Consider the following 23510-nt stretch of genomic DNA (forward strand, 5'->3'; position numbering starts at 1 on the left):
TCATGCCAAATTTAATAACACTGTCTACCTCTAGCCTGGGGGGGGGGGGGGGGACGAATACAAGCAGAAGAGCTCAAGAAACTTTAGTGCAAGCCACATTGAAACATCAGAGGTGCAGTTTGGAAAAGGAACCCTACTATGGAAGTAATGGATTGGTGGACTACAATCCCCAGAGAGAGGCTTTTAGGAGAAGAGAGAGGCGTGGTATTTTCACAGGCTGTAGACTGAAGGACTTTCTTTGCTGTGGGGAGACCAAGAGCACGCACCACTGCTCTTGTGTGCATATCTGATGCTGCAACTCTACAGCCGGAGACTGTGGACCAGAGTTACCTAGGAGCAGAGTTGCCAAGATTGTCAAACGCTGAGGACGTGAGTTGAGGTTTGCTCTATTGCTGGGATTGGTGGGAGGTCGCTGTTGCAATTGAATTACCGCTGCAAGCAGAAACTGCTAATATAGAGAGAATCTCCATCCACTTAGTGACTTCTATCACTGAATGCTGATTCTAAAGGGACTGTACTAATGTGCACCACCTTAAAGACTGGGCCCCACCATTATACAGCAGAAGGTGTAGAGCTAACAAAGCCATACCCATTCGACTATGCATGAGCTAGTCATCTATGTAATGTGTTTTAGGGGCAGACAGAGGATGCAGGACCAGGGATGATCTCCCATGTGCAGCCTCTACACACATCCTATGATCCCAGAGATACCAAAGCAATACACAATGCAGACTACACATGTAGTATGTGAAGTGGAGCACTATAGACGATCCAGAGGAAGGCCAGAATGCATTGTACCCCCAGAATGTGCTTTAGGATCCATAAGGAAGGGACATATGAGTATGGAGGACCAAAGCTGTTCTCAGTGTACATGGTAGCCTCATCCTAAGATCCCAATGACCCTATGTAATGCAGCATGCAATTTGCCTAGCTAAAGAGCCACCTCTGAGATTACAGTTTTGATTCCTTGTCTGAGATAGTCATTACAGAGAGCAAGGTTACTCACAGACCGGAGGATGGAAATGGCCGGTTTAAAGGTAGTCTTGTGTCTCTGGAAGCCCTAAGTGTACCAGTCAAGCACTGTTGTGGGGGACCTTTGATGTAAGCTCTGCAGTCCAGTACTTTAGTACTGCATATTTACTGACAAGAGAATAATGTTACATAGAAGACCCTAGGCTTCCAACAGGGAATCTCAGCTAAAATTGAATGCCACAGTCATCTGTTCTACACAATCTACAATCAAAGATACAAAGTCAAATGCAGCAGCAGTTTAATCCCTTTTAAATGAATGTAACTAATCAAACACGGTAAAATTACACCCAAAACTGGGTATAAAGCAAAACCCACTAACAAGAACATGGCTCTTGGAACAACCCCAAGCCCTTATCAGCTGGGTCCCTGAAGGCAGGAATGTCCTTCACTGGTATGATGGTCACCTTGTTAAGGTTAGATATGGCCAGATCCACTGTAGGAACAGACCATTTGTGAACAAAAGTATTCATTAAATGTGTATAGAGAGAGCAAGGGCTTAGTAGGAGCAAACAGAAGATCAGGATGTTTCCAATCTTTGCACAGAGATAAGTGGAAAATCAGGTGCAAAGAGGAGGTCATGTGGCCTTAAGGGCCCTATAATTTTGCTATACTATGCCAGAAACAGTGCTGGTAGAAGAAACAAGCTGATCTTCTAGCTTCAAAGTGGTGCCCACCCCATCAATAAAAGCCAAAATGGTCTCCTTTACCTGAGGATAATAGCAGTGGGCTACGATTTCTCTGGGAAACATTTCTCAGATAGGAGCAAATCAGAATCAAAGTCTCTGCAGCCAGTGATTTAGAAGTAACTAAAGATGCTGGCAAATCAGATACTGAATCTGCTGGAGATCTGCTGTTTACTGAGGTAATGCGCAAGGTTTGTGCGCTTCTCATTTTTGTTTTGCTTTGTAGTGTTGGTCGGGCTTCCCCAGCCTTGTTTGGAGCTGCACAACCTTTGATGCACTAGTGGTTGCTTTTTTTCAGTTCTTTTTTCCAGTTCTGGTTCCATCTATTTGCCACCCGCCTGGGTCCTAGAGCGCAGAAGAAATCGTGTTTGGAGAGTGTTCGGTAGCATGCTTGAGGCCCCTGTAAAGTCAGAAAACTTAATAATTTGAGTTATGAAGTCCAACATGATTGCTGTAAAAACCCCAGTCAAAAAGGCAGAAAGCCCAGGCATACCCAGAAAGCCCAGGCATACCCAGAGGAGCCAAAGAGGACTCCGATGAGGAAATAGATTTTAATGTCAGAAGACAGCAAACTAAAAATGTCATTACTACCAATTAATGGAGAGCATTCTGGGGGCACCAAGCATAGTAGGACTGATCCCTTGTGTCTTGAATCAAGACATATTGTAGCCACAAGGCAGTAGGAAACATACCAGCTCAGGGAAAGAGAACAGCTTGTAGACAACTTCATGTTTGAAGGATAGGGTGATTGAAAGGGGTCAAAAGTAACTGAAAGAAATGAGCAGAAACTGATTGCAGTAGCTCGTTGCTGCTCTTTGCAGCAGAAACAGCTGTATGGAGATACTTTCTGATACTGTTTGGGGGAAAAGAAAGTGTAGAATCCACATGCACAACATTCTGCCACAGTGTCAACCCCTTCCACAGCAAAGCCAGCAGAAAACAAGTAAAATGTGCACACAGTGACCAAAAGAAAATGCCTTGTTCGTGGCCTGAATTACCTACTCAATATGAGTCTTTAGAGACAGAGCAAGCGCAAAGCAATGCTGGCATCTCTAGACCGGGATAGCTAACTTAGCCAGAACCAGTCTATAAAGCACTGAAGTAAAGAGTAGCACCGGCCATCTCCAGGCTCACCCACAATGATCTGTTCCAGCAGGGTCCAGCGGTACAATCCAAACGTTGAGCTGAGGATGACTGTGCCAGACAGCTGCAAATCAGTGGGAATTCACCTGCAGCTGTCTAGCGAAGATTCCCAATTGAAGAGGATAATGTTGCTGGAAGAAATCACGGGTTAGTCTTTAAAACAGCAGAGCTAAAAAAAGAAATATCATTCTTCTAGGACACGAGCAAAAAAAACTGAGGTTTGCAGGTAGAAGAAGGAGGGACTATACTACCCTTGGCTTGGCTACAGTTTTTTGTTTCCAATCCTCCTGTAGACAGCACAGTATAATCTGAAGTATTAAGGGCTCATGTACACTGCAGCTGATAAACTCAGGTTTAGGAGCTGTTCAGCATTTGTTTTCAGCAGCCCCTGAACTCTCCCTAATGTTTTCCTATGTGTCCATGTACACTATGTCGTTCACAGGCAGTTGAGTTTACAGTCGTTTTTTTGAACGCAGAAAACTTGCGTTCAGCAGTAGATTTTATCAGTGTTTCAAACAGAAAAAGATAGTAAACGCATGTAAACGCGTCTGACTGCGTTTTTAGGCATTTGCGTTCGACATTTCTTTTTAACTCTTCCATTTCCAGATGCTGTCCAGAGCCTTTTTTTCATCAAGAAAAATGCATGCAAAGTGTTTTACCGGTACTCAAATGGACCTAACACACCATACTTTAGAGGTTTTTCATGAAAAAAAAATGTTAGACACAGCTGCAATAATTTCTGCACAGAAATGAGCTGGAACCGATCCAAACACCACCAAAAAAAAAAAACTAAACTCAACAAATACTGCTCTCTCTGCTTCTGCTCTATTTCTCTTAAAATGTCTGAAATAGTAATTTTTTACTGTTTTCCAGTGCATTCTGGGCATTTTGGAAGGTCTCCTGAGGTTATCTTAAAAAAATGCTTCTAAACGCAAACACTCATAAACACGGTATGCAAACACAGCTAAACAGGCGTTTTTTAACCTGCGTTTTCCAGGGCCTAAGACTTTCTGTTTTGGTCAATGGGTGAGAAATAATTTTACTTTACATAAAAGCAGTGTAAAATACTGGAATTTGACTTGGTATCTTTTTCTTGCAGTCTACGGTACAGCAGTGCTCAGACACAGGGAAGGAGAAGCAGCACAAGGAGCTAGTTAGGATGTGCTGCATTGCAAAAAGCTACATTAACAGGAAAGCAGACTGGCAAAAAGATGAGATCAGCACTGTGCTGCTTCTCCTTTCACTCTCTAGTCACAGGGTGGGGAGGAGACCTGTAAGTGAAAGTAACACTGCAGCAGATAAAAAACAGGTCCTCTCCCCTGCTAGACAAGAGCATGCTTTGGGACAGAGCTGTACAAGTCTGTGGACTAGCTGGACAAAAAAAAGCTGAATGACTTACGCTACAAGCAGATGAGCGGTTTGGCCCATCAGTGTCAAATCCCGGCCTACTGCTCGATACACTGGCCAGTTGCCGCTTACTTCAGCTTGTCATAGGTTGTTGACAGAATTGTTTTTTTACAATTATTTAAAAAAATAGAGGTATTTATAAATAAATGTATAACTAAATTAAATAGGAGTCTTCTATATCTTCCCACACCTGTACTTTATGGTGAGTATGCTGCAGGGTGTTTTTCAAAAACTATACCAAGTACTACTTACAATAGGGACACACAGGCAGATCACACAACTCCACAACTAAAACAGAGTCAAGTTATATTTTATTAGGGCAAGTTAATATATATATATACAATCATGTGACATATATGTATAACTATATACATCGTCATCAATAGGAACAGAGTCCTTTATGCTGAAGTGTCAAAGAGCCTTTCGATCATCTCACCAACATGTTCCACTGAATATTTGATATATTTATCTGGGTTCTTAGTAAAGCTGACACCTGTCCCATATCTGCAGAAAAAGAAAGTTAAAAAAATGTTAAGAGATTTTAGCTTCCGGGCCTGCAGGGAAGACTGACAACAGTATAAAAATGATAACTGATATTATACTGAGAGAAATGGATGGAACGCACAGGAACTCTGTTTTATTATCATCATACAATGGTGTGAAGGTGGTATTGGGGTATAGTATACACAAATGTATTCTAATGTAAAAAATCAAAGACTTTACACAATTTTGCAGAGTACAGACTGGCCAATTATCTTGGTCATCAATGGGATGAAGTTTTCAGCATTGCATACAGTAACCTTGCCATGTGGGTCTAGGTAGAAACACATTAAAGCTGGTCATACATAGATCGATATTTGGCAGGTTCAGCAGGAATCTATCAATCCACATTTCATGAACGGGCTTGTTGGTATATTTTTGCTCATTCAGCATTGATCAGTATACTCTGACAGGGTGTTGGAATACAATGACACAGCGGAGAGGATTTCCTCATCCACCTTGAATGTGTGGATGGGAAAATTGGTTCAGTTTTTTCCAGCTTAAAGAAAAAAAAAACTGAGTAATGCATGGTCAGCTTTAGATGTGGTCAGATCTTCTAAAAAAAAAACCTTCTGAAAAACAACTGCTGCATGTCCTGTTGTAGGAGATAATAGATCAATCCAAGTATAGCCAATGTAATAATGATGGTTCTTGTGAAAGAAGATATGTAGCAATGGAAAGAGCAGCACAAACAGAAAAAAACATTTTCTATGAACTAAAAGGAACAAGCTAGCAAAGGCTTAAAGAGGAATTCCAGGTATGGATATTTTTGCATAGTTATTTGATCCAGCTTGGACCAATGTAACTATTTATAAACCATACCTATGGGATCCCTCTAGAAGTTGAAAAATCACTTAAAGGTAATGCATTGCCTTTAACATGTTCTTTAACACCACGATATAGCCAATAAATCGATACAGTGCAGCTCCTCAGTTCTAGGACGTCCCTGGATGTCCTCCCATGTGCCCCCTAGGGCACGAATCAGACGCGCTTTGTGACCACTGTGTGCCTTGGACACAGCAGATCACAGATCGGAGTAAAGGGCCAATCACAGTGGCCCTTTTCTATGTGATCAGCAGTCTCCAATCAAAGATGGCACATTGTAAACAGAGTGAATTGCTTTTTCCACAGTGAGGAAAGTCGAGCCAAACTGTGAGGGGCACAGTGAGTACAGAGTTTACACTGATACACATTGCTCTAACCATCAGTGCAGCCTCATCAGTGCCCTTATTATCAGTGCAGCCTCATCAGTGCCGCTTATCAGTGCCCATCAGTGCAGCCTCATCAGTGCCCTTATTATCAATGCAGCCTCATCAATGTCGCTTATCAGTGCCCATCAGTGCAGCCTCATCAGTGCCCTTATTATCAATGCAGCCTCATCAATGTCGCTTATCAGTGCCCTTATTATCAGTGTAGCCTCATCAGTGCCCATCAGTGCAGCCTCATCATTGCCCTTATCAGTGCAGCCTCACCAGTGAAGCTTATCAGTGCCCATCAGTGCAGCCTCATCAGTGCCCTTATTATCAGTGCAGCCTCATCAGTGCCCTTATTATCAATGCAGCATCATCAGTGCCGCTTATCAGTGCCCATCAATGCAGCCTCATATGTGCCCTTATTATCAGTGCAGCCTCATCAGTGCCGCTTATCAGTGCACATCAGTGCAGCCTCATCAGTGCCGCTTATCAGTGCCCATCAGTGCAGCCTCATCAGCATACATCAGTGAAGAAGAAAAATTATCTGCAAAATTTTATAACAGAAACTAGGAAAAACCTTTTTTTCCAACAATTGCAATCTTTCTTTGTATATTTAGCAAAAAATAAAAACCCCAGTGGTGATTAAATGCCACCAAAACAAAGCTCTATCTGTCTCAAAAAATTATAATAATTTAATTTAAAGCGATTCTAAAGGCTTTTTGTTTAAGGAAAAAATAACAAACATGTCCATACTTACCTGCTGTGTGCAGTGATTTTGCATAGAGCAGCTCAGATCCTCATCTTCTTGGGTCCCCCACCAGTGCTCCTGGCCCCTCCCTTCTGTTGGGTGCCCCCAGAGCAAGCATTGTTCACACAAGCGTTCTACAGGATATACCCATGTGAGGGCCGTGTTTGACTGCATGGGAATGCACATGTGTTCTGTTCATCCCTGTGCAGGCAGTTCCATTCATGTCAATTGGAACGCAGTGACTGCACGGACACAGGCGTGAGGGCGTGTGTCCCCAAACTCAAACTGTCTGTGTTCAATGCATGCATCCACACCCGCATTGCTGTCAAATAGAGAGCGGTGCCTGTTTCCGTACAACTGCTACGTCCTGATTAACATCAATGGGACTGTCTGCATGGGAATGCTCGGAGCACCTGTGAATCCCCATGATGTCAATCACGCCCCTCGCACATGCATACGCTGTATTATGCCCCTGTGAACAAAGCCTAACCTTTTCAAAACTGGGCAAAGTCTGACATCTCACATACATGTTAAAATTACTTAGAACCCCCAAATATTATATACAGTATTATTTGAAAGCAGAGAGCCTGGAAAATAAAATGGTGGTTGTTGCAATTTTTATGTTGCTTCATATTTGCACAGGTATGGGTGTACCGTCCTCCTCTCTGTGCTTACCAGAACAGATAGGTGGTAGCAGTCCTGGGCTCCTTGATCGCACTGGAGAATCCGGAATGGTGACAGGGGAGGGGGGGGGCTCTTCCACACCCTGTAGAAATGATTGAGTGGCTGTAGAGCCGCTCAGATCACTTCTACAGGAAAACCCATCGCTGGCTGAAAATATTTATACCATAATCATGGAATGAAAAGTTTTGTAAACCAAGTATCATAGATATACCCATATGTGATATAAAAAATAAGCCATAAAAATCTATAAAACTAAAAAGGAAAATAAATTGATCAAAAGCCCATTTTAAGCGCCGAACTCACTTGTGTAGGAAGGCCCCATATGACTCCTGCACGATGGTCTTCTGAGCCTGGCGTATTCGTTCACGCTGCTTCTTGTCTGGAATAGCCCAAGACTTTTGGATCTTGCAGATCTCATCCAGACCTTCGTTAAACCCCTTAGGGATTTTAAGTTTGAGATTAAAATAAAGCCACATACTGCAGAAATATAGCATTTCTTTAACTTAAAGGCACTCTGTTATGAGAAATGATGGAGGCTGTCATTGATGAACTCTCCTTTTTATATCTATACTGAATGTTGAAATGTGTTTTTATTACAAAATATATGAAAAATATTTTTTAAAATACACCTCAAATATACTGTATGTCTAAAAATACAAATCTACATTTTTGGAATGCATTTACAAATATATGCAAAAATATATGTTAAAATAACTTTTTTATATGATAAAAAAAACTGAATATATTTAAAAAATATATATTTTTCTAAAATATATTCTTCAGATTTTTTTTTAACATATAAAAAAGTAATTTTAACATATATTTGTAAATGCATTCCAAAAATGTAGATTTGTATTTTTAAAGACATACAGTATATTTGAAATGTATTTTTAAAAATATTTTTCATATATTTTGTAATAAAAATGCATTTCAACATGCAGTGTATATATATATATATATATATATATATATATATATATATATATATATAAAATATATATATTTTTTTTTGTTTGTTAAATATATTATGAAATATATTGAATATGGCCAAAATTGTAGTATTTCAAATATATTTTTCTTCCATATGGGAATAGCCTAAATTAAACAAACGTTAGACAGCAATCCTAAAAAGGTGCCTCTATGGTAAAATTGGCTCTTGGGGTAGAGTTCCTGTTTAAGTCAGACAAAGTGAGCAATCGAGGACTTTTAAAAGAAACCATCAATGGCAGCCTCATACATCTCTTAAGCAGAATCATTTTAAAGTACAACTGACATCACATAAATATTCAGAAAGCAAGGATTTTTTTTTACATTGAAGTGTTACTAAACCCACAACAGTATAATCAGTCTGTATATGCAGTAAAACATGCTTGTTATACTCACTGTGGAACCTAAGGGGTTAATCCTTTACATCTGTAAAAAGGCTGTTTGATCCTTTCTTCTCTGCCCCTCCTCTTGTTCAAATGTCCACGACTTATCTCCCGATAAGGCAGACTGAACCTGTAGCCCTTCTGCACATGCTCAGTTTAGTGTGTATTGCTAGAGGGATTTTTCCTTTTTTTTCTTGGGAGAGTGCATGTGATCGGCACAGGGCCAATCAGCACAGTCCAGGCAGAGGTCAGGGGTTTTGCATCCTCCTAGAGCAGAAAGAAAACTCCTCCTACAAGCTTTAACCAGTGCTCAGCTGAAGTCACAAGACTGCCCTAACTGCTGACGAGAAAAGGTATTTAGCAGTTTATATTTACTAAAATAACTGCATTTCCATGTTGTGAGTACTGGGGAGACCAGATATAGTGAATGCAGGGTCCTGGGTTCAGTGACACTTTAATGCATTCACTGCAAGAAGGTGAAGAAACATTCCACTAGTTGTTACCCCCCCCCCCCCCACCCTAAACACTTACCCAAGCCCTGTATCGATCTGGCGCTGTTCCCGTTTGCAGAAGAGTTGGTTATCTCTGCCCTCCCACACGCTCAGACAGCAGCAGAAGCCATTGGCTCCTGCTGCTGTCAATCAAATGCTGTGAGGAGGGAGTAGGGGGTGGGGTTGATCTGTGCTGTGTGTGTCAATAGATGCACACAGTCCAACTCAAAAGTGAGTCCTGCCACCGTAGGAAGTGGCTTCCTATGGGCCACACAAAGAAGAAGGGGAGTCGAGAGCACAGGCATGGGACCCCAGAAGGGAAAGTTCAGGGCCGCTCTATACAATGGTATTGCAGTGGGCAAGTATAATATGGAAAGCGCAACATGTCTGTTATTTTAAAACACACACACATATAAAAAGTCTTTACAACCTCTTTAATTTACCTTAAAACGTTCTTTTATGATCTGTCGCTCCTTGTCTTTTAGCTACAGTAGGTGAGAAAGTAGAGTAAGATTCAAGTTTTAAAGGTAAAAAGAATCAAATGAAATACATGTTTTGGTCAGAGGACAGTCACCTTGGCTTGAAGTGCTGGCATGTTCTTGTCATTAACATAGTCAATCACTTTTGACCAGCTAAAAGAAAAAAAAACAAAAAAAAAAAGGAAAAAAAGAACACATTAGTACTGGCCAAAACAAAACAGCTGGACCAAATCTACAGGACTATCACTCACCATATTGGCAGATACACTACATGTTCAAAAGTATTTTATACGTAAATCAGTGTCCAAACAATTCAATTACCCTGTAAAAAACACTCTAAAGAAGTCTCACTTTCACCCTTGAAAGTATAAATTCTGATTGTTTATATTGATTATATGGATACTAAGAAGGGTATTTTTTATATGTACACTAAGGAGGGTATTCAGTCAATTAATTTAAACAAAATAACAAAAATAAAGTCCATAAAAATTTCTTCCAAAAAAACTCGCCATGTAAATCCAGTATGTGCTGTGTACCTCAAAATTAAAGAAAACTCAATAGTGCATTATCCTCACATAATTTCATCAAAATATCACAAATACTTGTACCAAAAAACCTTATAGGTCTCATGCAAAACACATAAATCGCGCAAACACGTGGTGACCTGTGAAATACGTGATAGTGAACCACTCTGTGTATTTATAAAATACTTCAGTGAACACTCAGTGTACACATCTAATGTGGTTGAATTGCATACCCTTACCCAAATAAGTAACCATGTGTTTGCGCGATTTATGCACACTGCTTTGCATGGCTCTGCATAGCAGTGTGCTTACTGTGGAAAGCACACACAGCACACATAGTGAAACAGCACAGCACACAGTTAACCCTTTGATCACCCATGTTAACCCATTGCCATTGGTAGAGTGTCAGTGCTTTTTATTAGCACTGTATTGGCGTCACTGGGGATGTCAGTGACACCAAGTCAGAATGCCCGCAGCAGTCCCACAGTCCTGCTATAAGTCGCTGATCGCCGCCATTACTAGTGAAAAAAAAAAATTCCAGTATATATACACTACCATTTGTAAACGCTATAACTTTCACATAAACCAAATAATTTACACGTATTGGGATTTTTTTTTAGCAAAGACATGGAGCAGAATACATTTTGGCCTAAATTTATGACTAAATTAGATTTTTTACATTTTTTTATATGTTTAATAGCAAGCAGTCAAAAAATTTATTTTTTTTTCAAAATTGTTGGTCTTTTTTTGTTTATAGCTCAAAAAATAAAAACCGCACAGGCGATCAAATACAACTGAAAGAAAGCTCTATTTGTGGGGAAAAAGGACATAAATTTCATTTGGGTGCAGATTCGCAAAAAAATGGCCAGGTCAGGAAGGGGGGAAATCCTCTGGAGGGCAAGTGATTAATAAAACAATTATGTTTTATAATTGATGAATATTGTACTTAATTAGTGGTCAGATTATTATTTAGGGACATTTGCTATGGTCTCTACTTGTATTGCTTATACACGCAACGTTGAGTTGGCTAGGGTAGAGAGTGTCATCCATTACTGTATTACTGGATCTGTGAAAAAAAACAACCTTTTTTGGTATGTCTCGATCTGTTGTTTTATGTGTTCCCGGTATACATTGTCAGGGTTCTTCTGGGTCACAGACACCAACTGCATGAGCTCTGACCTAGAAAAGAGAGACATGTAAGCTTCAGCCTGCAGACAGAATTTTCTCAGTTTTCAATTCTATAATGCAGGGCTGTCAAACTGGCGGCCCTCCAGCAAAACTACAAGTCTCATCATGTCTCTGCCTTTGGGAGTCATGCTTGTAAATATCAATCTTGCAATGCCTCATGGGACTTGTAGTTTGGCAACAGCTGGAGGGCCACCAGTTTGACACCCGTGCTATAGTGCATCACTACACAGGATACATTTTCCTTTGCTCAGAATTCCCTTACTTCTCCAGAGACTTGAGGATGTAGTTATCGTTGTTGTGCAGGAAAATAGCTCCCAGGGCCAGATCCTCGTACATCTTGGACTTAGACAGTAGTTTGAGCTGCAGGTTTCCTAGGACTTTACCTGAAAGCCACAGGTACAACACAAAGTTAGTAGTCACTAATATGATATATGGAACTATTATATATGGAACACCAATGTCATAGGAACATCAATTTCAATTCTGCAGGCAGGTCACAGATGGACAGTCTTCTTAGCTTGCTGCACTGTCAAAAAATGTAGCAGGAATTATCATGAACCTTTGCTTTGCCTATGCAGGACAAAACAACAGGTTCACTTAAATGCAGACCTTCCCAGCGGCCTATGCTTACCTTCCCTAAAACTGAACTAAACCCTCTGATCCTCTGCAGCCAGGGAAGATGCCATCTTAGCCTCTGTTTGATCTGCAGTTGCAGTGTGATCATTTATGACACCTGTCATTTGAAGGCTTGACAGTTCGATTGACAGCACAAGCAACTGGGACTATCATTCACGGCATGCTTTAAATGTATACGTTTTGGGAAACGGTTAAAATTGATGGGTTTAGTTCTGTTTTAAAACGGAAATAAAAGTTAATATAAAAAAAAAATTACATTGTCCTGGTCTTTCCATGATCTGGTGTAAAGTCTCTGAGGTGGCTTCTTCCTTGGTGGATACTCAAGTGACTTTGTCTATGCAAGTTTGTTTACTGGGAACTCTCATTTCGGGGACCCAAGCCAATGTAATGAGGCTGATTCACACTATCTGTGTCTCTACCTTATGGGCCATTGCCCTCCACTGGAAGTCACCGCTGGTACCTTTAGCTTCTGTTTTGCGGAGAGTCGATATATTGATGCTCATGGAACGTATTCAATATACGTTGCTAGATAGGATGCACATATTCAACAGAAAATGGGATGGTTGGAAAACACATCGGCATATATTGTTCGACTGACAGACTATCATAGATTGATTGGTATTGAATCTTTTTTGGTTGTGTGCAGGGGCGGACTGACAACTCATGGGGCCCCCGGGCAATAGGGGATCATGGGGCCCCTGTGTCCTGCCCAAACTCAAAAAAGCCTATGAAAAAGGTACCAGGGACATCTCATGGGGCCCCCTACTGACCCCGGGCCCTCGGGCAGTGCCCGAGTTTCCAAATGGTCAGTCCGCCCCTGGTTGTGTGCTTGTTTTGCATATCTTACTGCCTACCTCATTCATGTACTTGAATTGGATTTTTCTATGTTTGTGTTTTATAATACTGTTGATTACTTATGTGCCTTTTTCTTTATGTATTCTATACCTCATGAAGTTGTGCTGTTCTTGCATTCTATCCCTTAATAAAATAATTTGTTTAAAAAAAAAAAAAATTTGCAAACAGGCAGGCTTATTATTGCAGAAGAGACATGTAAGGCCTCTTCAGCAATAAAGTACACTTACCTGCCTGTTCGCAATCCTCTGCAGAATGCACACTGAGCTGTGCATTTGTGGGAATAAAGTCATCCTGTGCTGGCCAATTGCAGTGATTGACAGCCGATATCTGGAAGAACCCAAGAAGATGGCAGCACTGTGGAGGGACCTCATGGTGCTGAACCATTGGCACTTAGGTAAGTAATTGTGGCTTTAGTTCTGCATTAAGTTTTTAAGGTGTTCCATTCAGCTGCATGGAACTGAAGAAAAGACCTGTGTAAGCTGTGGGTCACTGGAGTCCTAAAAGTCCTATAAACTCTGCACTTATGGGTCCAGCATTGATAAATAGAGTGAGTTATGTGCTCCTTCATGACATGAAGCTTGGAGTCTTTTCTTCAAGCCTAAGAGTAAAACAAATCTAAATGCCTAAGCACAATTTTTCAACGTTGACATGTGTTAGTAAAACTATACATATCATCACAACTACTTTGTATATCCAGGTAAATTATACCGTGTTTTTTTCAGGACAAATTGGGCTTTCGTTTGGTGGTAAATGGTAATGGATATCTCCTGATTTTTTTTTTTTTTATCAAAGAAAAACTGTCCCAAAATAGTAAAAAAAAAAATATTTTTTTAATTTAGCTGTGTGTTTCTTGTTACTACCATACCCTACCATCAAAGAGCAACCCAAAATAAAGTCTCCAGCTCTTGACGATTGCAGCGATACCATATATGTGTATGTTAGTTGTTGTTTGTGCCCATAGTACAGCCCAGAAACGATAGTGTGCATTTTGTTTTGTTTTATTTTTACCTAAAACACGACACCAAATTTTTTTAAATTCAAATCCTAACATTTGACCCTGACCTTTTGACATTGACCCTGACCCAAACACTTACTCTGGCACTGAACTAGATCAAACCTTGATCTAGGTATTTTTTCTTTATGTTTTATTTAATTTTTTAATATTTATTATATATATATATATATATATATATATATATATATATATATATATATATATATATTTTTTTTTTTTTTTTTTACAAACATTTTTTTTTCCTCTATGCCAGGAGTTAGAGAGATACAATGTATCTCTCGCCTCCATTCATAGAGAGAGATAAAAACAAGGGGGCAGGCTATACATTGACTGAACACTGTGATAGCCAATCAGAGGCTGTCACAGCGATCCTGTGATGCAGAATCGGGAGTCCCGGGTCCCGATCATTAGAACGGGAGCCAGGGCTCTCAGTGACACCGCAGTCTTTGTGGCGGGAGCGCGTTGTGCGGCGTTCTCCCAGCACAAAGACAGGTACGCAAATATGCGGCCCCACGAAAAAAAGCCCAGTTCTGTGAGGCCGCTTATTTGTGTTACGTCGGTGTTAAGGGGTTAAGCTTTCAACACTGAAGAGATTTGCGGGAGAGCAAATAAAGCGTCAGTATATGCTACTGGGTAGGGGTGAGGTTAAAGCATGCATATTGATCTGCTTTGAAAATTTGCTTCAAGAGGCACGGGGGAAAATGGCAAATGCATGTCACTTAGCATACAGTGTACAACATCCAGACTCACAAAAGCAATGTGACGTAGGGTTTATATACACAGGCTTCAGATCCAGAAGCAAGTAAATGAGGTATGTTTTCAGAGGAACATGGGTGCTTTGGTATTGCTTTGACTTTCTTCCGAGTTGCTCATGATCAATTTACAACATGCCTGGGTTGCTTTAGTTTGCTTTGATACCTATACTCTTCTTTGCATCTGAACTGGTTTTCTGCCCAACACAAGTCAATGCGGATATAACAGCATGCAGCTGTTGAGCAACAGAAAGAAACACAGAAGCAGGACAGATGCGAAGAAAGTAACTCCGAATTTCCAGAAAACATACAACTTTTGACTCACTTCTGAGCATAATGGCAATGTACAGGAATTCTTATTGTGTCAAAATGTGCACAAAATTCACATGATAAGTCCCAGCACTCAAAGATGAGCACCTGGATGAGTTCAGATGTGTTTAGACACGAGTTCGGACCCACATTAGCTATCCCCCCAGGAGGGTGGTCACTGCAGACAGCCAATCGTAAGCAGTCGCTGCATTCCCCACCCCACAGCCACATGTATATACGCCGCTTGTATACGTGCGGCTGTTGAGGCAGGGAATACCTCGACCACTTATTTATTTATTTCAGGTACTTATATAGTGCTGTCAATTTACGTAGCTTTACATATATATTGTACATTTACATCAGTCCCTAACCCTCAAGGGGTGAACAATCTAAGGTCCCTAACTTACATTCATACATACAGTACTAGGGCCAATTTAGACAGGAGCCAATTAACCTACCAGCATGTTTTTGGATGTGGGAGGAAACCAGAGTACCTGGAGGAAACCCATGCAGGCACGGGAGAACATGCAAACTCCAGGCAGGTGGTGCCGTGGTTGGGATTCGAACCAACAACCCTAGTACTGCCAGACAGAAGTGCTAACCATTTAGCCACTGTGCTGCCCTTTTGATTTATGATTGGCTGTCAGCAGTGACAGCTTCCTGGCAGGGTAGCTCATATGAGTTCAGATTAGGATTCCAACACGTCTGAGCTCAGCCCTACCGAGGACCAACAAGGCACCTGAAACCCACAGAACATGTCTGATGAGCAGAACAAGCTGAATACTCACAGATATAAGTACTGAGGAGACGTCGGCTAAATTCAGTGCTGTAGCTGCTGGCAGTGGAACTGCTCTCTGAAAAACATACAGCAAACAGATTACAGGATGGTAATATTTTAGAAGCTCTTAACGTGTTCCTAAACCCCGGACCCTGCATTCACTATATCTGGTCTCCCACAGCACACACAACATGGAAATGCAATTATTTTAGTAAATATAAACTGCCAAATACCTTTTCTCATAAACAGTTAGAGCAGTCTTGTGACTTTTATCAGTGTCCAGCAGAGCACTGGTTAAAGCGTGTTGGTGGAGTTTTCATTCTTCCCTGAATGTCCTATGAGGCTGCATAACCCCTGACCCTCTGTCTGGACAGCGCTGATTGGCCCTATGCTGATCACATGCACTCTCCCAAGAAAAAAAAAAAAAACTCTCTAGCAATACACACAAAACTGAGCATTTGCATCTTGCCCCCGAGGCTCTGTTCTATCAGCAGATGGAATGGGGATAGTAAAAGAAGGGGAGGATCAGAGAAGAAGGGATCAAACATCCTTTTTAACACAAAAGTGAGTATAACAAGCATGCTTTACGGCATACACAGACTGATTTTACTGTTGTGGGTTTAGTAACACTTTAACTTTGTGTGCGATAACTTCAGTATACCAACAATGCTAACAAAAGAAATGAGTTTCTGTAGTCCAGTCACGGAACTGAAGTTCATATATACTGCAATCATCCACAGGGTTTTTTATTTAAATTAAATATGAAATTAAAAAGTTGCCAGATTCATACTTTTGCGCATACACATGACGTAGATACAAATGTACAGATATACTACACATAATATCCTGCCTATGTATGTCTTGATAGCCAACTTATACAACAAGAAAGGAAGAACAATAACTATGTACACCACACTGATGGGTGAGAATAACAGTCATCCTAGACAAACATGGACAGTGCTGCAGGAATGGATGTTTGTGTAGGTCTGTTATATATCCCCTAAATAAAGATGATGTACAGCATATGAGGGAGTCAGAAAACTGGGTTCATTGTGGGAGCGATATTACAAGGTCTATGAATGGAGGAGGGGGGCAGAAAGGATGGGCATAGTCAACACTTCAAAAATACCTGTGATAGGTGCAGTTGTTCATATTCAGAGTGTCCTCCTAGAATATGTGATGTGTGTGTTTAGCCCCCAAGTGCAGAACCTTACATTTATCAACATTAAAACTCATTTGCCACATAGTTGCCCAATTACACAGTGCATTGAGGTCGGCTTTTAAGTTGAAGACATCCTGTAAGGACGTTATTCCACTGAATAGTTTGATGTCATTATAAACATCAATTTCAAATTCTTTGCAGCCAGGGGAGATCCATAAACGACTGGTCTCTGGTCTCCCTCATCTCCACCCAGAAAATACCCACCATGTGGGTTCTGGGCCCACGAAGCATTGAGGGGCACACAATTCAAGGGGTCAAAGAAAGCAAATCGGGTAGCTGTAGAGTGGTGGGAAAACTGTTGCTGTTTTGGTGAGAAGAAAATGGCAGTCATATTTCTGTGCAGGGCTTCTTTTGACAATATGCTATGTGTACACAGGAGATCAGCTTAGCATGCAGTCACCAGAAGCCCTGGACAGGAATACTTTTTGGCCCTAATGATATGTATCTCAAACTAACTACTTATAGCAGCCTTAAATTATTTGAAATATATACAGTATACACGGTGTGTGTGTGTGTATATATATATATTTTTTTTTTTTTGTTACATCATATACAAACTATGTACCTAAAGGTTTAAGCAAGTATTCCCTATAATGGTCAGGAAGAAGCCAAGAAACACCTGAAACATGTCAACAATTTCAAAGAAATAAATGTAGTATGCGGAGTATTGTAATGGTCTTCAAAAACCACTTCCCGTCCTGCCCATGTACATAAACGGTCGGATGGCTGCAGTGCCGAAGTGGGTGGCCATTTATAAACGCATGTTTCTAGACAGGTTAATTTGGTTTTTTATAGTTGGCTAACTGGCTGGCAGTTTGAACTGGCTTTTCTTATCTCCCCTTGTTGATAAGATGTACATATCCTTGTTCCTTGCCAATAATAGCCGCTATTAGACTGGGGTAGGCTGGCAAGTTGAACTGGATAGTTCTACTTTTTGGAAATTTTTCACATAGTGACAGCCCCCCATGTTCACTGTTTAAAAAGCCAGTTATAGACCTGGGCAGGTGATCAGTTTTTTCTTTCCATTTATAAATGGCCCCCGCATCGACTGCCTGCGCACGCTCCACATCCACTGCCTGTATGGGACCTCTGTGTGAGGTCCCGATTCATGTGATCTCCGATTGGCCAATCAGTGACCACATGAACAGTAGTAAACAAGATGTCACTTCCCGATATCATTGCTTACTACATATGAAATCTGTGAATGATCACAGAGGTCACATGGTGCAAAGCTATTCACAACAGCCTTGTACCATGTGACGAGCTGTGACCAATCACAGCTCACACAGTATTTCTCAATGGATGCAAGAATGCAGCCAGAGAGAAGGAGAAATGATTGCTTTTACAGCCTTTATGGGTGTAAAAGCAATCAGTGTAAAAAAAGAAAAAAAAAAACTTAATCGCCACCCACAAGTAGTACAGTGTCACTATGGTGACACTGTACTGCTAGGGCGGGTGTCGGCAACCCGCGGCTCTTTTTCATCTTTGTTGCGGCTCCGGAGCACACTGCCCACCAGGTGACAGGCAATAGGGTTTCAGCAAACATTGGCTGTCAGGATGTAGGCGGGGCAGCGTGACGAACTCCTCTCCTCTCACAGTCCGCCCTGAAGACCGGAACGGCGTGGGAACACGGCGTGGGAACACGGCGAGAGGAACGCGCGGAGCAAAGGTAAGTCAATTGACACAATATGGGGAATGAATTACTACAGGGGGGATGAATTACTATATGGGGGATGAATTACTATGTGGGGGATGAATTACTATGTGGGGGATGAATTACTATGTGGGGGATGAATTACTATGTGGGGGATGAATTACTATGGGGGATGAATTACTATATGGGGGATGAATTACTATATGGGGGATGAATTACTATGGGGGATGAATTACTATATGGGGGATGAATTACTATAGGGGGGATGAATTACTATGGGGGATGAATTACTATATGGGGGATGAATTACTATGGGGGATGAATTACTATATGGGGGATGAATTACTATATGGGGGATGAATTACTATATGGGGGATGAATTACTATGTGGGGGGTGAATTACTATATGGGGGATGAATTACTATGGGGGATGAATTACTATATGGGGGATGAATTACTATATGGGGGATGAATTACTATATGGGGGATGAATTACTATATGGGGGATGAATTACTATGGGGGATGAGTTACTATATGGGGGATGTATTTTCAGCTTTAAAAATGTGGCTCTCAAAATAAAAAGTATGCATTTGGAGTGCTGTCGATCTTCGGCTCCACATATGTATGTGAGCAGGTCTTCTCCAACATGAACTATATTAAAAACAAACATTGATCACGCCTCACAGATGACAGCTTGCAAGCCTGTGTGAAAATGAAGGTGACGTCTTACAGCCCTGATGTGCAGACACTGTGCACTGAGGTTCAGGAGAAAAAATCCCATTAACCAGATAAATTAAATATTTTAATTAGCTATTAATGTGCAAAAATATATTTTACATTGTTAAGTGAAAAAGTTCTTTTTTTCTTCAGATTGACAGCTAACTGCACGATCCTGTATATAGCATTAAGGTAAGAAACAATATATGCAGTGTCGGATTTGTTTTAAATGTTGCAATGGTTTTGCGGCTCCCAGTCTTTTTTTTCCCTTCGGAAACGGGTCCAAGTGGCTCTTTATGTCTTAAAGGTTGCAGACCCCTGTGCTAGGGTGACAGTATGCTAAAAAAATAAATTAAATAAAAATGTAGAAAACATTTTTTAAAAATTATAATTTTTGGTTATAAACTAATTTGGGTTTTTTTTACTAAAAAGATAGCTGAATACATTTTGGCCAAGAGTTATGAAGAAAGATTATTTATTTGCAAAATTGTATAAGAAAAACACTTTTTTTTCAAAATGTTTGGACTTTTTCATTTATATAGCAAAAAAATTAAAATCCCAGTGGTGAATAAATATCACCAAAATAAAGTTTTATCTGTCTCAAAAAAATGCTAAAAAATTCATATGAGTACAGTGTTGCATGACCGCGCAATTGTCAAATAAAGTGTGATAGCACTGAAAGCTGAAAATTGGCCGGAAATGGGAAAGGGGTGAAAAAGTGTCCTCCGGATTTGAAGTGGTTAATATGTATATATAAATATATATATATATATATATACACACATACATATACACACACATACACAGTTGTGCTCAAAAGTTTACATACCCTGGCAGAAATTGTGAAATTTTGGTATTGATATTGAAAACATGACTGATCATGCCAAAAAATGCTCTTTTATTGAAGGGTAATGATCATATGAAGCCATTTATTATAAAATAGTTGTTTGGCTCCTTTTTAAATCATAATGATAACAGAAATCACCCAGATGGCCCGGATCAAAAGTTTACATCCCCTGGAATGTTTGGCCTTGGCACAGACACACAAGGTGACACACACGGGTTAAAATGCCAATTAGAGGTTAATGTCCCACATCTGTGGCTTTTTAAATTGCAATTAGTGTCAGTGTATAAATAGTCAATGAGTTTGATAGCTCTTACATGGAAGCACTGACTAGACTAGATACTGAGCCATGGGGATCAGAAAAGAACTGTCAAAAGTCCTGCGTAACAAGATAATAGAACTTTATAAAGATGGAAAAGGACATATAAAGATGTCCAAAGCCTTGAATATGCCAATCAGTACTGTTAAATCACCTATTAAGAAGTGGAAAGTTCGGGGATCTCTCGATACCAAGCCAAGGTCAGGTAGACCAAGAAAGATTGCAGCCACAACTGCCAGAAGAATTGTTCGGGATACAAAGGGAAACCCATAGGTAACCACAAGAAAAATACAGGCTGCTCTGGAAAAAGACAGTGTGGTTGTTTTGAAGGAGCACAATATGATGACACTTGAACTAAAATGAGCTGCATGGTCGAGGTGCCAGAAAAAAGCTTTTACTGCATCAATGACACAAAAAAGCCTGGTTAGGCATATCAAGGTCTTGTCAGGCATATTGTAACCGGGCTTTTTTGTGGCATTGATGCAGTAAAAGATTCTTTCTGGCACCTCCACCAAATAGCTTTTTGTCCAAGTATCACCGTATTGTACTCCTTAAAAACAACCACACCATCTCTTTCCGGAGCAGCCTGTATTTCTTTTGAGGATGCCTGTGGGTTTTTCTTTGAATCCCGGACAATTCCTATGTCAGTTATGGCTGTAATCTTTCTTGGTCTACCTGACCTTGGCTTGGTATCAAGCAGGGGTGGACTGACAACTCATGGGGCCCCGGGGCAATAGGGGATCATGGGGCCCCTGTGTCCTTGCCCCAACTCAAAAAAGCCTATGAAAAAGGTACCAGGGGCATCTCATGGGGCCCACTACTGACCCCGGGCCCTTGGGCAGTGCCCGAGTTTCCAAATGGTCAGTCCGCCCCTGGTATCAAGAGATCCCTGAACTTTCCACTTCTTAATAGGTGATTTAACAGTACTGATTGGCATATTCAAGGCTTTGGACATCTTTATATTTCCTTTTCCATCTTTATAAAGTTCCATTACCTTGTTACGCAGGACTTTTGACAGTCCTTTTCTGATCCCCATGGCTCAGTATCTAGCCAATCAGTGCTTCCATGTAACAGCTAACAAACTCATTTATACACTGACATTAATTGCAATTTAAAAAGCCACAGATGTAGGACATTAACCTCTAATTGGCATTTTAACCCGTGTGTGTCACCTTGTGTGTCTGTACCAAGGCCAAACATTCCAGGGGATGTAAACTTTTGATCAGGGCACTTTTGGGTGATTTCTGTTATCGTTATGATTTAAAAAGGAGCCAAACAACTATTTGATAATAAATGGCTTCATATGGTCATTATCCTTCAATAAAAGAGCATTTTTTGGCCAAAATTTCACAATTTCTGCCAGGGTATGTAAACTTATATATATATATATATATATATATATATATAATACTTCTATGTTTTTTAATATTTACTTTCTAAATTTTCTGTAATAATAAAATGTTTTTCTATAAACAAATCTACTGTAATTGTGTAGCAGACCATTCTTGGGTGCTATATTTAAAGTCCCTGTTTTTTTTTTTCCTCGAGAGTTAAAACATGTTTAGGGATGAAAGCACCTAAATTGTAAAACTGACCTGGCTGCATTTACACAGCCTCTACCACCCTCTGAAAAGTGATCCACAGTGTATTGCTTTTCCTAGGATGGTAGCGCAACGGCTGCCGGGCATTCAGGAAGCAATACTGCCACCTCCTGAATTTGTGCCTTTTTTTTGTCTGCTTGTTTATTTTATAAGGGATTTGATATTGAAAAGCCATTCCACAACCGCAATCCAAACAATTAGTATGTGGTTGTTGCAAAGTCCAATCAACCTCAATGGGTGGTTGACAGGCAATGCCGCAAACCAAGTTAAATTTGCTGTGACTGTGAAACAAAGCATTTAATGTATACTAGGAAAGTTAGGATTTAAATGATTAGACAGGGGTGTAAAACACAGATAAACTGCCTGCTTTTTACCCCAATTTGTCATGTGAAATGGTCCCAAAGCAGTAATACATAATTATTATCCACTGCTTATGCCAAGTGTGCCAAGATAATACCTTACTAGGCTTCAATCATTGTCAGGTAAAAAATGAAATCATTTTTATTCTGTGTGGTATTTGAGGAAACCTGGGGAAAGCCTGCAGGAATATGAAAGTGAGCAATCAGTATATATCATGGAAATGACACTGATGGGTTGATTTACTAAAACTGGAGTGTAAAATCTAGTGCAGCTCTGTATAGAAACCAGATTCCAGTTTTTTTTGGTCAAAGCTTAAAGAATAAGTTCATTTAAAATAAATAAATGCCCATTGTTTTGTAGGTAAAAAAAAATAAATGTGTATTTACTTTTTTTTTTTGGAGCCTGGAAAGGTTCAGCAGATCGCTGGTCCCCTGCAAGACGCCTGCAAACCTGTCAGTGCATCTGTGCTCCCGTACAACCCGTAGAGGCAAGCAGATACAGTCTGAAAGAAAAGTCAATGAACTACCACAGCGCTCAACAGCGGGGAAATCAGGCACTGGCTGCTGCAGTGGGAACTATTACACGTTCCATCCTAAAATTGGGTTGAACATGTAACATATTCCCAAAGGTGAACCTTTCCTTTAACTGAATCAGCTGAAGTTAGAAGCCGATTGGCTACTATGCACAGTTGCACCAGATTTTGCACTTTCCAGTATTAGTAAATCAACGCCTTAAGCTGGCCTCAGATGGATCAAAATTCAGCCAGTTCAGCAGGCACCAGGCAGACTTTGAACCATGTATGGCCATTCCCGCTCAACAGAAGTTGATCTAAAAAAAAAAAATGTTTCTCGATCGGCGGTTGCAGCCCCTGATCAGTGTATTCTGACAACAGAGGAGTCCTGCTGACAGAAAACAATGGCACAATGGGGAGGATTCCTCCATCCACCTCGTCTGGATGGATGAGT

General features: G+C 40.5%; 1 protein-coding gene across 6 annotated transcripts in view; it reads right to left on the reverse strand.

Annotated features, from left to right (window-relative positions):
• Positions 1-4559: 4559 nt before the first annotated feature.
• Positions 4560-23510, reverse strand: part of EXOC7 (exocyst complex component 7) — a 56715-nt gene continuing 37764 nt past the window's right edge. For all 6 annotated transcript variants that reach the window (XM_089690673.1, XM_089690672.1, XM_089690670.1 and 3 more), the window contains 7 exons: positions 15838-15903; positions 11745-11865; positions 11378-11473; positions 9866-9923; positions 9735-9776; positions 7734-7867; positions 4560-4769 (listed from right to left, as the gene is read on the reverse strand). In XM_089690673.1, the coding sequence (XP_089546799.1) occupies positions 4664-4769; positions 7734-7867; positions 9735-9776; positions 9866-9923; positions 11378-11473; positions 11745-11865; positions 15838-15903 (623 nt within the window). In that variant the 3' untranslated portion in view covers positions 4560-4663. The remainder of the gene's footprint in view (positions 4770-7733; positions 7868-9734; positions 9777-9865; positions 9924-11377; positions 11474-11744; positions 11866-15837; positions 15904-23510) is intronic.

Source organism: Staurois parvus, unplaced genomic scaffold (assembly GCF_062004578.1).
Source record: "Staurois parvus isolate SC_StPar_1 unplaced genomic scaffold, SC_StPar_1.0 ptg000538l, whole genome shotgun sequence".
In the NCBI taxonomy this organism is placed as follows: Eukaryota; Metazoa; Chordata; class Amphibia; order Anura; family Ranidae; genus Staurois; species Staurois parvus.